The 18,558-nt window shown below is 47.3% G+C and overlaps 1 protein-coding gene across 1 annotated transcript in view; it reads left to right on the top strand.

The window, feature by feature from the left end:
* Positions 1–1,042: 1,042 nt before the first annotated feature.
* The window catches only part of LHX6 (LIM homeobox 6), a 442,140-nt gene continuing 424,624 nt past the window's right edge, over positions 1,043–18,558 (top strand). The window contains exons 1-3 of the mRNA XM_086921086.1: positions 1,043–1,492; positions 13,937–14,116; positions 16,210–16,331. Coding sequence (XP_086777212.1) covers positions 1,415–1,492; positions 13,937–14,116; positions 16,210–16,331 — 380 coding nt within the window. The 5' untranslated portion in view covers positions 1,043–1,414. The remainder of the gene's footprint in view (positions 1,493–13,936; positions 14,117–16,209; positions 16,332–18,558) is intronic.

Raw genomic sequence — 18,558 nt, 5'->3', positions numbered from 1 at the left:
ACAGTGCCCACCTCATCACCCGTGCAAGGGCACCCTCGGGGCACTCATGACCACGGACACATACAGCGTCCTGTCTCACCCCCCGCCCTCCTGTAAGGACACTCTGGGGTCACTCATGGCGCGTGCCATGGGACGTACAGTGCCCGCCTCACCCCCCAGTGATTGTCAATCATGGCCAGTGAGTGACATGCGCAGTGCCCACACCGCATCCCTTGTGTGGGCAGGGTGGGGGGGACGTGCATACACTGACCGAGCCTGTGGACGCAGCGTGGGGTCACCCACGCATGCAGAAATGGCTTTTAAGGCACAGATCTACTTTCGCTTCATGGCAGTCGCCTATGAGCAATAATCCACGCACCACACGCGACGCATCTCCCTCAGGGTGCTCCAGTGGTCCAGCGTGGGCGTGGCTGCTGTCCTGGGTCCGTCACCATGCGTGCCAGAACGTGTTGTTAACCTGGCCCAGCACTCTCCATTAATATCCTCAAGCCAATGAACGCGGAGGTGTCACCCCGCAGGCAAAGCCATCCGTTTCAGCATTCAGCGTTCAATGCGTGTTTCTAAGCACGTCCTAGCCTGGGTAGTGAAAGGAGTCGAGGGACAGAGAGTTATGAAAGGATTTGCCAAAGATCACACCGTTTCAGCGCGTGTGAGAATGCAGGATTAAACCCCTGTCCTCTTGGCTCTATGGCCAATGGCTTGCCAACGCGCCTAATCGTCTACATATATATACTTGAGCTAAAACTGATAGAGGAGTGGGGGCGGGGGGGGGGGGGGGGGTCTGAAAGCTTGATTGGCTGGCACGGGAGACCTGACACTGATTTATTTTAAAAACCAAAACATTGTTTGCACCTCGGCCTCACTAACTCCCTCCTTGCAGTAACAGGGGGTAGGATTGTGAAAGTGAATGCTACTGAAGGGTTTAAGCACCCTGTCTATTTCACGTCAGAGATTGTCGGGGGAGAGGGGGGTTCCTGGGGGTGTGCCTTTTTTTCCCTCTTTATGAACAGTTGTGAAAGTTCCCGCTGCAGTCACACAAACACAGTGGTTGTCTGAGGGGACATTTCGGAGCAGACCCACACCCCTCCCTCAACCACCGCGTGTGTACACACACACACATCCTTCGCCTGTCACTCAACCTTCTCTCGCTTCCCTTCCTGGCTCCCAGCAAACTCCATCCAGGCAGAAAAAGTGCGCGGACGACTTGCAGAAACTTCTGGGCAGCCGCACTCCCGGAGACTTCCTGCACGGGCGGTGCGAGGGGTCTCTGCCGGGAGAGCCCCGTCTAGCCGGCCATGGAGGGCCCCACTCCCTGGAGGTGAACTCTGCACCTCACACACTCCGCGGACCCGGAGCCCTGTCCTTTGCAGGGGAGACGTGTACGGCCGGCCGCATTGCATCCTGTCACTTGTCCATGTATTGGAAAAATGAGTCCCTGTCCCCCCTCCCCGAGGGAAGCAAGCTGTTTTCAGAGGGGGGCTCAGCCGAACGGGTAAGATCAACTACTATCTTTTATTACGTGTTCCTGCGCTATCTCCTTCCGTACCTGTCTTTTCGATGTGTGACTGTAAGCCTTCCGCAAGCGTATAAAGCTTTTCTGTATCTATAGCTCTCAGAAGTTTCAGTGAGGTGTGCGTGGGCGCTGTAAGTAACAAACTAAACCTACGAATAAGAGTTCAAGTCTGCAATTATGTTCCCAGAAGTAGTAATGCAATATTGCACGTCTGATTTATTAGGCACTCCCTAAAAAGAAACCTTTGAAACATGTAGGTTGTAACACGTGCTTTGGAAAATAAATAACCCATTAAGTGCTAAATTGTGGCTTCGGTTATTTGGGGGAGATCATATTTCCTGCAAACCTGCGGTAATCGTTTCAAATTACCTCCAGAGGCAAATACGATTATGTGACGATTTGCGAAATCCCTTTACAAAAAAGGCGATTTATGATGAGCCGATCGGCGTCTCCATAATGTCTGGTGAATAGAGGCTTATTAAGGCAAAATGTGCCTTGGTTTATAGACGGAACCTGAGGCGCGCCTTCTTTGCCGGCTCCCACCCTCAGATGCAGACGTGATGTCTTTTTATTCTGTCCAAACCCTGGAACCAGAAAGTGTTTTTTGTGAATAGAAGACGTGCTCCATGCAGCCACTCTGCCTCTCGGCGTTTTGTGCGCTGGAAAAAAAATTCGATTTTTAATTACCGCCATTAAAAAATCAAATTTGCAATTCTTTGGGTGGCCTGATGGATTGGCTGACTGACAGCTGAAATTGACACTCCGGAAGCCTCTTGTGTCGGGCATTTACGGCAAGTTGTAATTGCAGGTAGTTTGTTTTTTCGCTGCCTTGGATTGCACGGGAACCGAGCGATTACTTCAAGAGGCCCTGGGTTAAGTGCAGCGAAAAAAATAACCAATCCACATCCAAATTGCTTCATTAAAAAGACACAGCTTTTGTTGCAAAAAGGGGGTTTAAATGCCCACTAGAAAAGTTCTTATTTATTGTTTGGAGCTGGTTTATATAGGCACCCATAAGCCTGTGGTTTTGAAGCAGAACTTGGAGAAATTCGGAGCAACTTGTTTTTTTAGGCCGCTTCTTTCCGTCGTTTCCCGAAGGGTGATGTCCCAAGACACGGATCTCGTGCAAGGAGCCGCCCTGTGCCTGGAAGGAAAGCGCTCCCGCATCATGGTAAGGAGGCATGCTTTCAGGGTGCACGGCAGCCGGGGTGGGTCAACGCGCCTGCTGCGGAGGTCCGCCAGCTGCCGGCCGAAGGTTCGAATCGTTTCTGGCTCGCTCAAGTCGCTTCTCAATCTTAACATTCAGAAGGTGGCGAAATAAGCTAATGTTAGCTCAGCGAGTTAAGCACTTACTGCTGACATAATCGCAAGTTACAGATACAGGGCTGACAGACCCACCCTGTTATCTTTCAAGGCTTATTAATCATTTATTTTTAGCAAAAAAGGCAACTGTCTTAGCCTCGTGGGCTATTCTGGTACATTAATAGTCGGCGTATGCCCGTCTCCAAGTTTTCTGCCACCCCAAAGTAATGCCTCTTCCACTAACCGACCTCTAGCGGTATGCACTGCGCCACCGTGTTAACATGCAACGCTTCAGGGGCAGTGCCAGTGGGTAAAAGTGTGGATTTTTGTAGATGGAGCTTCGGGTTTGCGGGCATGGTTACACTTCACCCAGGGGCTTCCAAATACTGACATGTTAAACCCGCTCCCCCGTCTCGGGCTAGTTAGTTATATCACACTTTTACAGCGCGCGCACATCCCGACACGTGTCCCCGCAGGATTCATCCTGTAGGTGTGTGATGTTGGCGATCCCTCCAGAGGTGCTGTGGGTGTCTCGGGGGGCGGGTGGGTGTATTATGGGCACTTGTCTCTGTAAACGCGAGTTTGTACAATCTGGAGAGCGCTTCATGTCAGGACAGTCCGGGGTACTTCTACTAGGATCTAGTGGCGCACGAGCGCATGGCTCGTACCCTGGCATGTGGCGCACAGGGAGGGGGCACTGGTCCCTACCCTGCTCCGATGGGCCACCGAGCTGAAGGCACTGGCTCCATATGGACAAGGGGGCACTAGCTCCTAACATACTCTGGTGGCGCACGGAACGGAGGGCCTGGCTCCTACCCTGGCATGTGGCGCACAGAGAGGGGGCACTGGTTCCTACCCTGCTCTAGTGGCGCACGAACGCGAGGCCACTGGCTCCTACCCTGGCTAGGCGCGGCGCACTGCTTCCTGCCCTGCTCCAGTGGCGCAGGGACAGCAGGACACTGGCTCGTACTTTCGCCTTGTGACGCACGGAAAGGGGCAATGGTTCCGACCTTGGCCTGATGGCGCACGGTCAGGGAGGGCAGTAGCTCCTACCCTGGGATATGGCGCATGGACAGAAAAGGCTCTGGCTCCTACCCTAGTATGCGGCGCACGGACAGGGGGCAGTAGCCTCTACACTGGGATGTGGCGCGTGGGCACGAGGGCTCTGGCTCCTACCCTGGTATGGTAGTGCATGGATAGGACAGTCACAGGACCTTCTACGCTGGTATAGTGGTGCACGGAGAAGAGGTGTCCGGACAGTAAAGCAGCCCCAGAGTCCCAGGAAATCCTAAACTGGCACACAGACACGGGGGAGCGGCTCCTCTCCATGTACTGGTGGGGCACGACAGGAAGTGCACGGATCGGAAGCCAGCCACGGGGACTCGTATCCATGGTCTGGTGGTGCACGGACAGACCGACAGGAGGACAGTTACAGGGATTCTATTCATGGTCTGGTGGTTCACTGACAGGAGGTGTACAGATAAGAGGACAGTCCAGGGGACTCCTAGCCATGGTCTGGTGGTGCACGGAGAGACGGACAGTTATGGGGACTCCTAGCCATGGTCTGGTGATGCACGGACAGAAGGACAGTTACAGGGATTCTATTCATGGTCTGGTGGTTCACTGACAGGAGGTGTACAGATAAGAGGACAGTCCAAGGGACTCCTAGCCATGTCTGGTAATGCACGGACAGACGGACAGAAGGACAGTTGTAGGGACTCCTGTTCGTGGTCTAGTGGTGCACAGACAGGAGGTGCAGTGCACAATCAAGACAGTCACATGCACTCCCGTTCTCGTCTGATGGTGCACGGACAGAAGAGTCACGGATAGTAGGGCAGACCCAGGGCTCGTTCCATGTCTGGTGGTGTAGGGCAGATGGGCAGGTGCCCCTATCCATGGTCTGGTGTCACCCACACAGGTTGTGCACGGATAGGAAGGCAGTCCCAGGGAATCCTACCTTGGTGACTGGCCCGCTGGTGTGCAGACAGGTGGGGCATGGCCTCTTACCTTGGTCCGTTTGTGCACGGACATTCGAGCTCCAGCTAACACTACTCTGATCTGGCGGTGCACGGACAGGGGGACAGTGACGTGTCATGCCCTGCTGTTATGTCCCCACGCCACGGGGTATAGGTACACGGGTGCTGAGCAGTGGGCAACGGATGATGGGCAGGGCACAAACTCAACGGATTGAATGGTCGCCGCTGAGATGCCCAGCACCTCCCAGTCGTGGCACAGCTTTCACCGGGTTTGCACCAGAAGTGAGCGCGCCGTGACCACAGTGCCTCAGATTAGCTTTGTCGTGTTCATGGTGACTGGCACATTTAAAACTGGAGGTGCAGAGCACTTTTGAGAAGTTTAATCGCAAGTACGAACCATGGCGTGAATGTGTCGAAGATCAGACGGCATCACCGCGGATCTTAAGCGTGATCTTAATGCAAAAAACGATGAATACCATATCAGGAAGAGATGAGGCCGGTAAAGATAAGATCCTCTGGCCATGAGAAGAACGCAACGGCGACAGTTGGTATCCTGGCAGCTGGGGGTGGCTTTACCTCGCTACCTGGCTGCTCAGGTGCAGCAAGCACCTAAAACCGTTGGGCCCAGCCCCAAGGCAAAATATACAGCACCGGATAAATAATGAGATGGCAATGTAATGCCGGGTGTTGGAGATTGTTTGAGGATGGGTGTCAGCGGTTGTTCCTAAAAGGACGGTGCGCTCGTATGATCACCCCTAACTTAACCCTATCTTTGTGCTGCATAACAGAATATGAATACATTTACGACAGTTTTCCCACAAAAAGGCACGTGGTCTGTTTGTTGATGATGCAACAGTATGTTGTCACAAAGGTATGTGCATAGACATGTCAGATAAAAGAAGGGCTAGGGGTGGAAATGCTAAGGGCACTCTGGGGTATAAATGACCCTGTGCGCAGTGTTCAGGAATGTTCCACTTCTGGAAGGGTCTGAAACATTTCCACCAAGCTTGACAACGATCACTGCACACAGGGTTTAAATCCCCACCCCAGCAATTTCCAGATCTGCCTCAGTGCAGACAGTGCAGTAAGCTATAAGAGGCCTGCTGCACATCGGCGACACCCGTGAGCCTGTCCTAAGCGATGTCAGGGCGAATCTATGGGAATCAGAGCCTGTCCTAGACAGGGGTTGTGTCCTGTCCCCCACAGCGTGCCTTTAGTGGTTTCTGTCCATTCAAGGGAGCTAGGGCAGGGTGCAGGAGGGGGGTGGTAGCAGTGAAGAGTTACACATGTGGTGCTGGAAGCACCAATAATTTTGGCTCGGATTGAGGTGGTGAATAACTTAGGCGTAGGGTGATGTGGTGAATAACTCGCGTGGGGTGATGTGGTGAACTGTAAACACGAGTAGGTCATAAAGGTCGGGGGATACATCCAGTGTGTTTAGTAAAAAAAATGCCCACCCCACTTACACCAAGATCTTTCAGATGCACAATTACAGACATCAAGCAACTCAGATACACAAACGCACAAGCAAGCTCCCTTTACACAGCAAATACCCTAAGATACACACAAGCTACCCTAGACAACAAAACACACATAACAAATTCTTTAATCCATACACACGCAGCTCTTAGACACACAAACTTACAACACACTTCATTAGGCACACAAATAGACACAACAAGGTCCTTTAGACACACACATATGAACTCCGGGACCCCTTAGACACAGAAACAAATGCAGCACTATCCTAGCGGCAGATTCCATTCACACAGACATACACAGGAAGGTCCCTGAGACCCACGCATGTACAACTCGCTCCCTCAAACACACAAATGTACACAGCAAGCTTCCTCAAACACACACACACACTTCAAGCTCCCCTTGGCACACAAATGGACACCACAAGCCCCCTTAGTTACACACACACACCAAGTCCCACATTTAATAATAAACGTAATATACAGTTCCTCTCTGCCCTTGTTTCTTCGTATGCCTGGGTTTCACAGCCTGCTACTGTCTTGTTGTGTTGGTGAGTGTCCACAGTCCTTTGCTAGACATTAAGCCTCTGCCTGTTTGCAGAAAGCACACCCTCAGAGGATATTATGAACGTGCTTAAAATGATACTTTAATTACCCGATCACCATCTAGTCCTGGCAAATGCTTTCACTGGAGATACATCAAAGTCATGCAAAATAAGGCCCACAGATTTCATATTCTCATCATTTGTTAAACAAACTCAGCCACCATGTTTTGAAAAAGTGCCCCCTTACTGATTCCATATCAGTTGAGAAGGTGTTTATACTCGGGTGCTCCTTAACAAGTGCACATCATTACTTGAGCATCAACAAGTTTTACTCGTTTATCTGAGACTCCATCAGCATAAACTGGAGTATTTAGGTGACTGGCACCACATCACGCCTACGTCAAAATTTATCTGTGAGGGTCTAGGGAAAATATGTTGTTACTGATTAATCAGAGAAGGGTCATACATTCATTTCCAATCATTATGAAGTCCATCATTTCACTGTGATAAAGATTATTGACAAATGGAAAATTCAAGATGGCTCCCAATCTGCCCTAAGTTGGATGTGCCAGTGAATTCACCCCAAGAACTGAGTCCCCCAAAGTTACGTCCAGGGATCTACTGACCTCTATCCATACAATAAACATTAGTTCCTGAGTCTATAATTAGGAAAACACTGGGCAAGTACACATTTTGTAGAAGGATTGCCAGGAGAAAACTCCTTCTCTCTAAAAAGAATATTGTTCCACTGCTTGCTTTTGAAAAATAGCAACAAATTGAAATGCAAGATTTCAGGAACGATGCCCTGTGGAAGGATGATCCCAAAGTGGAGTTGCTTCCCTTAGTGCAGGACATCTTTGGCAAAACCAAACACTGCATCTCACCACAAGCACCTGACACAACCACCAAGAATGGTGCTGAAGGGGTGATAAATTCGGCCTGCTTTGCAGCCACCGGAAAAAGATACATCACCGTGGCTGAGTCCGTCTGTACCAGGTCAGTCTGCAGGAAAATGTGAGACCATCTGTACAACAGTTAAAGCTTAGCCGGAAGTGGACCATGCAACAGGACAGTGTGTCAACACACAGTAGGAAATCTAGGCCTGAGTGGGGAAAAAGAACAGAATCAGGGTTGTACAATGGCCAAGCCTATGTCCTGCCTCTACCTCATGGGCAGGCTACGGTGGGGTTTGAAGAGATTGGACCATCAATAAATCCCATGAAACATCACAGAGTGTAAGCATCTTTATAAAGAGGAGTGGGCCGCAATGTGAGTGGGGTAAGCTCTTTCAGGCAAGGTTTACTTCAATGAATTGCTCCTATAGGGACTTTCAGGTCTGAGTGAAAGGGGAGAGTTCCATCATTGGAATCTTGGGAGAGCCTGGAACTTACTCTTCCTGCGACTTCCTGCTCCTAATTTGTTTATTTAAATTCAGGGCTCTCAAGCCAGAGTTCATTCATGGATAGCGAAGAATGAGCAAGGATGTAGTCTAGGGGCTGAGCAACCGATTAAAAAAATGGTGTGGCTCCAGCAAATAACCTGTGACCCAAGGTGCAAAACAGTTCTGCAATAAGAACCTGTGCTATTCACAAAGTCATAGGGTTTGCAACTGCTAAAGACGGGTTTCAAGTGTATTAAACTCCTATTCGGAGCCAAAAAGTATTTCTCTGAGTCAGAAGGGATTTTGCGTCCTATTACAGACCACATTTGGGAGGGGGTGTGAAGGGGGGGGGGGGTCCTTCTCCAATTTGGGAGACAAAATGGAAGGTATCCATGTGTTATGACTGCAACTGACACTATCTATCAGATAATGACACTGCAGAGGGGGTATCTCACCACAGGTCAGCTCCCCCTGTCTGAATCATGTTTTTTTCCTGTGGAGTTTTATAAAGCGCAAACTAGACAAAGGCCCGACACAGTCATTTTTGACAGGCACGAGGAGATTTTGTGATTTCCCCAGAATCACAGAAAGTTGACCGTCCCTACCGAGGTGGACCACCCTAGCCGTTAGGCCACGGGTTATATGATAATACAACGCTAACAAGTACCACGCATGGCATTTTACCACGCGAATTTTACTTCGCAAGTGCCTTTACCACGCAGCATTTTAGAACGCAGGATTATACAACGCAGAAAAACTTTACGAAATATAAGTGCGCTTAAATGTTTTCTTACCTGATACCTGCACGCCTTTCACCAGCAGCCCTTACTTCCACCAACCACGGAAACAAGCGTCAAAACACGTTTAGCAAAATTAAAAAAGGACTTCTATAATGACATACACGCAATCGTTGGGGAGGCTCTTTCCTTGAAGACAGAGGCATTGAAGAGCGTTTTTTATGTAAGTTTTCTTTTTTTTAAACCTGCTCTTTTTTGGGGGGGAAGGGGAGACTACCCCCCCCCCCCCCTCCCCCGCCCCCCCCCCCAATCCCCCCCAAGCCCCCTTTCTTTATTGGACCTATAACTCACATTCCTTTACTACGTATTTCGTAGTAAAGGAATGCGTGGTAAAGGTTATAGTGGTAACCACGCATGCGTTGTAAAGCATGCGTGGTTAGTGCCTTCGTGGAAACGGCCGCCTGTGAGGTCTGGCCTGGCAAGAAGAGTGGGGGGTCTGTTTGTCAGCGTTCAGATGGGGGAGGGGGTTAGACACCGTGCTTATAGGGAGAATGGTCGGAGGAAAGTCAACGACCCCGGGCAGATGGGCAGGAAGTTAAGGAGTAGGAGGGTTGGGGAGGTGTAATCGAAGCCGGCTTGTGGTGGGCAGAACTCACGTGTGGTGCCCCCTCTTGAGGGCGAGGAGGGCCCGTCTCCCGCAGAGAGCCCTCAAGCTCCCCGTGATGCCCATGGATACCCCTCGGCCTGGTGTCTCCAGCGTGGTTCGCCAGGGGCGATGCCAGGTTATGGACACATATTTATGGGGGGCACAACAGCACTGAAAGCAGTTTGCGCGGTGACGCAGCGCGCAGCGCGCCGAGTGCGCAGTTGTGTTCCGTCCCGCGTGCCGTTTAACCCTTTCAGCACCTGACCTCTGCGTGGGTCTTGAGCTTAAGGGCTGTGGCCAGGTTCGACCCCCTGTCCCCCACCTCAGACATATACGGGAAGGGGGTGGAGGGGGGCGGGGTGTCATCAGATATTCTAGAGAGGACAGGAAACCAAGGCGACCAGTCGACTCCACAGTGCGTGGGGAATACCCCCTCCCCCCAATAGTCATGGTGAAAAGTACCCTTAGAAAATATTAATAATAAAAATAATGATGTTTGTGATAATAATTAAAAATAAGGATGATTGAGAGAATAACAATAATAATAATGATGATTGTGATGCTAATGACAATATTAATGGCTGTGAATAACAAGTGTTAATATTATTAATATGATACTTAGTATTATTATTGTTATTATTATTTTTATTATTATTATTATTAATACTATTATTATTATTATTGTTGTTGTTATTATTATTGTTGTTGTTATTGTTATTATTGGTATTATTATTCTAGGATGCTATGGGCCGGGAATGAACGGTATATTGGAAGCCGGTATGTTAATGAGTGGCTTATGAGTTGTAATATTAATTAACTTTAAGGAATGTTACTGAATCGGTGTATTAATAATACAAGGAGGTTATAGTCCGGTGTGTTAATAATCCAGGGAGGTTATGCTCCGGCGTGTTATTTCACCTAGATATTATACACCGGTTGTTATCTTTCTGTGCCTTGTTATGAGCCTGAGTGTGGATGAATCAGGGTTCTCGGTGAGTCGGGGTGTTATAAATCGGTTATGATATGGACCAAGGTGTTTCTCAGATGGGTTGTGAATCAGCCAGGCATTTAAGAGCTGGGATATTATGCTATAAACCGATATGTTATGAGCCAGGAGTGCGCACGAGCCGGTGGGGCTAGGGGTTAATGAGCAGGAGCTGTTAATGAACGGAGATGGTAAGAGCCGGGGTGTTATAACCCGGGGTGTTATAACCTGGGGTGTTATCGAGCCGGGCTGTTTTTGAGATTGGGATGTTGATGAGCAAGGGATGTGATCACAGGAGACATGAATTACCTTGGGATGTCCATAAACTGGGATATCACGAGCCGTGGTGTTATGACCCCGGTGTTATTACCCGGGATGTTAGAAGCCGGGATATTGTGAGGCCAGTGTTGCAATGAACCGGGTGTCATAACCCTAGATGTTATGAGTGGGGATGTTTTGGGCCTGTGCTGACCTGAGGGGGCCCTAGACCCAGGACCCTCTTGCGCCAGTGTTGTCTGTATGCGCCTCCCTAGGGTTAGAAAGCGCTATGTAAATGCAATATTGCCACTCCCTCGTCTGCAGGCCCCTAGAAGCCCCCCTCGCTGCTCCAGCAGGAGGGGGAGGGGTTCTCTATTTAATACATGCATCTCCTCATAACATATATATAGTCTAACACTAACCGCTGCTGTGGGAGCGGATGCGTCATCGCGTCATGAGTCCAGACAGATAATAGTAGGGAGGTGACAAGCCCTGAGCCACTCATCTTATGCAGCGCTTCCACGGCCTCACTTCCAGGCGCTTTAACACTAACACTCTCCAAAGGCAGCAGCTCCCTTCCGGTCTGAGTGTGTGCACAGTGGGTGTGTACTTTAACGTCCATAGCACTATAGTGCGTACGGTGTACCCGGAGCAAATGATGCGCCCAACGATAATAATTATTGTGGCTTTTGTTTGGTGATTGATGGCACTGTTTCGTTATTGATGTTATTGTTATAATTATATTATTATTATGGCTGCATCACGTCGCGCCAGGTCCCCCGTGCTGGAACGACAGTGGTTCGGCCCGGGAGCCCCTTCGGGCTCTCTCACGTGGCCTGTGCCTCGAGCCGTCGGACAGTGCACAGCCAGCGCGCGCTGCTCCAGAGTCCAGACCAGAACCAAGTGTAATGAGTTTGTAATGAGATTAGGGTCTGGCCCGTCCCGCGCGCGGCCTGCCCACGTCCCTCTGCAGCAGCTCTGTGGGGTGGTCTGTGTTGCCGTAACAGCAACCAGACCCCCTTGCACCCCAGCCAGTGGATCGCGTGGCCCTGATCCCTGACCCCTCCTCTTTAAGATCTAGCGCAACGCTTTACTTGCTGAGACCACCCCCCCCCCTTCCCCAAAATCACCGACCCACCTCCACACACTCCACCCCCCACACACCGTCCAATTTACCACTTGGAGGCAGTAAGCCCTCCCGGGGAGCACGCCCCCACACCCAGGGAAATGCCTCCAGAGTACAGCTCCAGTGCGCAGCCATCAATCACAGACAGAAATGAGTTCCCATCAAAGCCTGGTCCAAGCAGGGCTGCGTTCAAAGGCAGAGGCGGCAAATCCATCATTTGGGGCCTTGCTAATATCAGGAAGTGTCTGCCCGAGGCTGGCCCCTTACTGGACTCAGAGCCAGCATCTGACTCGAGCCGCAAGAGGGCGCCACTTACTGGTACCCGCGGTCAGCGGTGCACTGTGCGCAAGGCCGAGTAAAAAGTGCCCTGTGCACCAGCAAACTTGTTTCCCCGCCTTTCACCGCCAGGCAAGCGCTATTCTCACACAGAACGGCACTGGTGAATGGAGGTACTCTAAATACAGTAATGCGTAAATCAACACGTGGAAGATAAAACATAGCTGAAATAATGAACTAACACAAAAGACGAAAGACACAATATGAAGAATAACACAATAACGGGGAAAAACTGGATATTAAACATAAAACATAGACATCACTTACTCAGCACAAAAAGAAGAGAAACGCATTCTATAACATAACATGCAAAACTCAGCACGCAGAAGATGCAATAAATAGCACAGGATATAGGCAATGACACCTAACAAAAAGTAACATAGAGGGCATAATATATAATAACGAAATCATCAGATACAGAACTTAACATATAGCACAATAAAACGTGTACATGTAATATGGTACATTCAACGGCATAAGGTATAACAGCAAAAATCAGCCTAAGATATAGCAACAGAAAGTTATACATTGGTAAAAACAACAGTATAATGATAAAGAAGTATAAGGGTTCACAGCGACATAATACGACATAAAACAGTTAACAGATACATTATAACATCATATATGGCACACCAAATAAACAATCTACAATATCACAGCATTTTGTACATCATGTTTAAAGCCTAACAGCATAAACACTACAACCTTGTCTCAACATAGGCGTGGGCAAAAGTGGCAACTCCACAGGGACACCGCCTTCCACTGGGGCCCCTTTGTAAAGTGCCAATTCACGTTTTCTCTCACATTTCAGCTGTTTTGAGCGAATGTTTGAATACACCATAGCACTGATTGGCACCCTGCAGGCTTGCAATATACAGACTTGAGTTATAAAAAAACAGGCAATAAAACTTAAAGTTGTTCCGAGCAGGGACGGGAGGCTTGACATATTTCTTGTCCAGAGCCCTAAACTCCTTAAGATGACACTGACCAGAATCAGAAAGAAGGATCCCAACCCTATATATCACGAATACGCAGAGGATTTTAAGGGTGACACGTGTGTCCCATGCGGAGGTTTCTCGTACGCACCTCGACGGTGGCGGAGTTCCGTTTTATTGTACCTTTTATGTAGTCTAAACTCAGCGGCAGCTGGTATCAGTGCAGATTGGTTGTTTGGTACTTTTTAATGGCCTTGCTTGGATGGGGTTTTGGCTCGCTCCTTTCCTCGATCGCGAGCCGGCAGGTTTTTAAAGACGAGCACTTTAATAATGTTCATGGATGGAAAAGTTTTAGGTTTCGGTCCTTTTAAATGAGCGCGCTTGTTTTGTGGTTTTTTTTTCGGCTCGCTTGTTTTATTGAGTATTAACGGCGAAGTGTTTAAGCTCGCTCATTTAAGTGGTCGTGCTGGCATGTTTTTTAGTCTCTCTCCATGTATTTACTGCTGTGTCTGATGAGGCTTTCTGCCTCCCTCTTCCATTGGTCGCGCAGCGAGAACGTTTTTAAGACTTGTGAAAACTGCTACTGACCTGAAATTCCTTGCAAACACGGCGGAGAAGGGGAACGGGGCGTTGGGTCTATTTGTATTGCATTTTGAGTGCCTAATGTGTAAAAGTGCAGGATTTCTAGGTTGCTAACGCGTCGGGTATGTCTCCACAGTCCCAGGCTGAGGGGGTCACCCTGGCCAGCAGCGGCGACAAGGAAGAACCACCGTCCCCCAGTCCGCCCTCCAGCCCCTCCGTCTGCTCGCCTCCCTCCTCCTCGTCGTCCGTGCCCTCCACCGGCAAGAACATCTGTTCCAGCTGCGGCCTGGAGATCCTGGACCGATACCTGCTGAAGGTACAGTGCGGTGGGTGGGGAGTGGAGGGGGCGTCGTCACGAAAGAGGGGCATGTTTAGGAATGCTTGTCACATTAATAATCCGTGATCACGTGACCCCTGCGCCCAGGGCAGTTGAGATCTAAGGACTGATGCGCTTGGTTTGAATCTAATGCTTCACCACTTGAATAAAACTGTGTGATCTTGGCCAAAGTGTAAACGCGGGAAACCGCTTAACCTTTATTGAATAGAAATTGGCAGCGCTTAGAAAAGTTACGAACTCTCAAATAAATAATTAAAGACGCTGGTGTTTCCTGATTATACTAAAATCTTCAAATCCTGAACCAGTATTTTTTTTTATTAATAGCCAGTTGGAATTACTTCTTCCTCTTAAAATAATCTGGTGATTTTAGAACAGGAGATACATTGAAGAGAATGGACAGATTAAATGACGCAATGAAATATAGCGTATCTATAGTGCCTCGAGAATATTGCGCTTTACGAATGAAATCACCAATAATAATTATTATAGCAATATCTGACAAGGAATACACAAATAATACCCCAGAAATAAACAATATTATAACGAAATTAGTATTCAGTTTCAGTATCGTTTGGTAGGAGCACTGTGGGAATGTAATACTTTCAAGAACAATAAAATCTACACCTTCAGTTAATCGTTACCATCCAGACATGGCTAGCTGGCAGCAAACAATAATTTTACCCCCAAGAGATTACATTTCTTCCATTCCCGGAATGTCGGAGCCCGGGTGACTTCGCTCTCCGTAGTTAAAAACAGCAGAACGGTGCCATCACTTTCCCCTGTTTTTACCTCAAATCTCGGATTTATTCGCTGAGACCGTCAGTTCAAACATATGTTTAATGAGTCCAGGCGCTGAGTGCTGGGCGCATCTGTTCAGCTTTCTGGACGATCAGAGCAGGAGAACAGCGCAAAGCGCCCAGAAGGGCTATGCCACTCTGGGCACGTTATGAAAAGTGCATAGGAGACAGAGGGAATTAAAGTGCAATTCTCGTTTATTAGCGCACGCAAATATTTCAGGGAGGAAAAAATATAGGGTGTATTTCAAAGCGTTTTAAACGAACCTTTAATGTATTTATTTATTTATTTGGGGTTTTGTAAAGCGCTGCATCCCGCATAGATTCCTCCTCAGGGCGCTAAAATGACATTTAGGCTGGAATGTTTCAAGTCTGTAAACCCTTTGGTACCCCTGATACAACCAGCCAATGTTTTATTAAAAAATAAATAAAGTATACTGCTGGACTTTAATAAACAAATCGTCAAACAGAAAAAACAACTGTATACTATATACGATTTGCACAACATTTCTGCGTGAAAAGGGTTAAGGCGTGTATAAAAATTTGATTTCTTTGAATATATCTCTATTTCAGGATCTTAAACGCGTTAAACTGTTTGGAAAGGTAAAATCCCAAATGATGCACATTAGTAGTTGTTTTTACAATGACGTGGGGAGATGATCACAGTCTGCATCGCCCTGACTGTAGATGTCACAACAACTTTAAATAGAAAAGAAAAGAACAATAATAACGGCAAAACATAACGACAATAATAATACTAGCAATGCGTTTTGTTCTTTTATAAAAAAAAACAATCATTTTCAAATAATTTAAATATATGTGAAGGGGTTTTCTGCACCACCCCACACCCCCTTTTCACATTCCAACAAAGGGATGATGGCTTCTCCAAAGTTTTGAAATAATAAATAAGCATAAGGAAATAGTCCAAAATCATAACAAAGTAAGTATAGAATATACGCTAAAGCACACACACATGAAACACACACAACGCGATACAGATTACAGAAACCCAGATTTTGGCACGAGGCTGAAATTATCTGGAAAAAATGAAAGAGTAATAATATTAGTGTTATAGAAATAAAATTGATTTAAAAAAACAAACAAAAAAAAACAACCCGTCTACTTAACTCTAGAACTGCCAGTGCAGGTACTACTAGTAATAACGGCGCTATAACTGTCCTTGATAGCTCCTCGCACTCGCCCTAGACGCGTTGGCGCTGTGCACTAGTGCCTGCAACAGATCGCCTGGGCTGACGCACACATTGCTTCCTGTTCCAGGTGAACAACCTGATCTGGCACGTGCGGTGCCTGGAGTGCTCGGTGTGCCGGATCTCGCTGCGGCAGCACAACAGCTGCTACATCAAGAACAAGGAGATCTTCTGCAAAATGGACTACTTCAGGTAAGAAGGCACCTTCAGTAAAGGCCCCTTCCGGGGGCTGCTTCTGGGTTCTCGCGAGAGCCTCGGTGTGGATGCTCTCTGTGTGCAGGGATGCTGGCATCCCCCGGGCCTGGCTTGGTGGGACTGCTTGTGCCAAGGTGGGCAAGTGGAAGAGTCGCTGAGCATGTGGGAATACATTGGCTGGAGGCGCTGGGAGCAGAGGACGCCGCCATCTTGAAAACACCAGCATTCCATAGATGGAGCGCACGGAGTAATCATGTAATATGGACAGAGAGGCAGGGGTAGCTTACACGTACTCATGCATATTATTGTCATCTGGGGACACATAAGACTCCAGAAGGCCTCACTGCACCTGCTGTGTGTGTTCCGTCATTCCACCATTTGATGCGAAACTGATAGGCCAGGGCTTGACTGTCGCCCTCTCCCTTGTTTATTTGGCCGCTGCTTGTATTCGCTGTCTGAATAGTTGTTTCACGTTATAATTACCTGTTGCCCGAGCGTCAGTGATCAGTATTTCATGGTACCTGCGTGACATCAGTTGTTTCATAGTTCGTTGGCTGTTGAATTTCTATCTTCGCCTTAGACATGATGCATTCTCTGGTTGATTGAATAGAATGGAACCTGCAGATACTATAGTTAACGCATACCCAGGAACTGAGGAAACGTGGTTTTTGTCCCTGTCCGGCTTCTGTTTTACGGATCATTATTTATGTTGTATTAGATATATATCTGTTAATGTATATGTACCAATGCTTCCTTTAATGTGTGCATACACCATGTACATATATACATTTCTGTCTCTTTCTCTGTGTGTGTGTGTGTGTGTGCATTTATGGAAATTCAGGGGTTGCAATACGCATGTGTCATTGCATGTTATCAATGACCAGTGTCTTCAAATATATGCGCTCCACAAATACTTTTAATACTGAACTATGTGTGTTGAAGAGTTCTCATGACTATTAGGCTAGTTCTGTTTTTTTTCCGCCTGTTTAAAATAAATGGATTATGCTTTCATGGAATTGGCACATGTGTTGTTGAGATGAATATGTGTACTTTACAGTTGCTCTAAGTAACTTGTATTAGTGGGATACATTTATTTTCATCAACGTAGAATAAACTCACACACCTCAGATGCCTGTGTTTTTTGTTGCTTTTATTGCACACAATACACTGGTATAAAACCATATTTCACAGGGAACTGTGAAATATAAAAAATAATTTGCAGTTTCCTGTTAAATATATTTTTTACAATCACAACAGCCCCAAACCACTCTTAACAGCTTTGCCTCATCAGGGCTACTAAGATTATGTGGCATGGAGGACCAAATTATGTAGGAAAGTTATTTAAATTATGCATAAAAATGCAAATTATGCAGCACATTCTCTGGCAGTATTATTTTCATCCATTTGAGTTAGACAATTTTTCTAAAATCTGTAATTGATGCAAATGATTCGATAAATGCAATAAATCCATAATTATTCAGTAAGCACTGAAACCACAGAGCTGCACAAATCCACTGGCCCTTGCCATTCCCATTGTTTTCTCAAAAATGTATTCAAGAAAAGTAAGCAAAACCTAAATATTCCTGTTCCAATCAGTAGCCATTATTGGCTTCAGTTTGGAAAAAAAATAATCAAATTTCTCAAGCTAAATTCTCCAAAAATACACATGTAATATAAAAAGACTTTATGGGTAGTATGTGTATTATGGTAATATATTGCCATTATCAGGTTGTGATAACATTTACAAACCACTTCTGCCTTGTGGTTTATAATTATATTACCCGAGTAATATTCAAATATGGTCCAATTCAAACGACAAGGTGTTCTGGTGATATATATCTCAAAACAATACCCCTTGAGGCTTAGAGAGCTAAATAAATTATGCAAACAAGAAAGCAGGGAACTCTGGGTAGTTCCCAAGTGTAGGCAGAGAGCAGCTGTTTTATATGGAGCACCCTCAACACCAATGACATTCTGAATCTGCTCACCTCAAAGCTGCAATACTGTGCCTGGAGTGGTAAAGCGCATTTGTTATTTTTCGGCTCGGCATGGATGGCACTTTTCTAATCCTATGTTTATAAACCTTCTTAGAAAAACAGACGTTTAAGGTGAGCAGATTCAAAGTGTCGCCGGTGTTGAGGGCGCTCCATGTAAAAGAGCTGCTCTTCGCCTAGCCTAAACTTGGGAACTACCTAGAGATAGCCCTGGATATATATATATATAT

This window comes from Lissotriton vulgaris, chromosome 5, assembly GCF_964263255.1.
Source record: "Lissotriton vulgaris chromosome 5, aLisVul1.2, whole genome shotgun sequence".
In the NCBI taxonomy this organism is placed as follows: Eukaryota; Metazoa; Chordata; class Amphibia; order Caudata; family Salamandridae; genus Lissotriton; species Lissotriton vulgaris.
The sequence above is the reverse complement of the archived record's forward strand: the minus strand, read 5'-3'. Positions and strand labels throughout refer to the sequence as shown.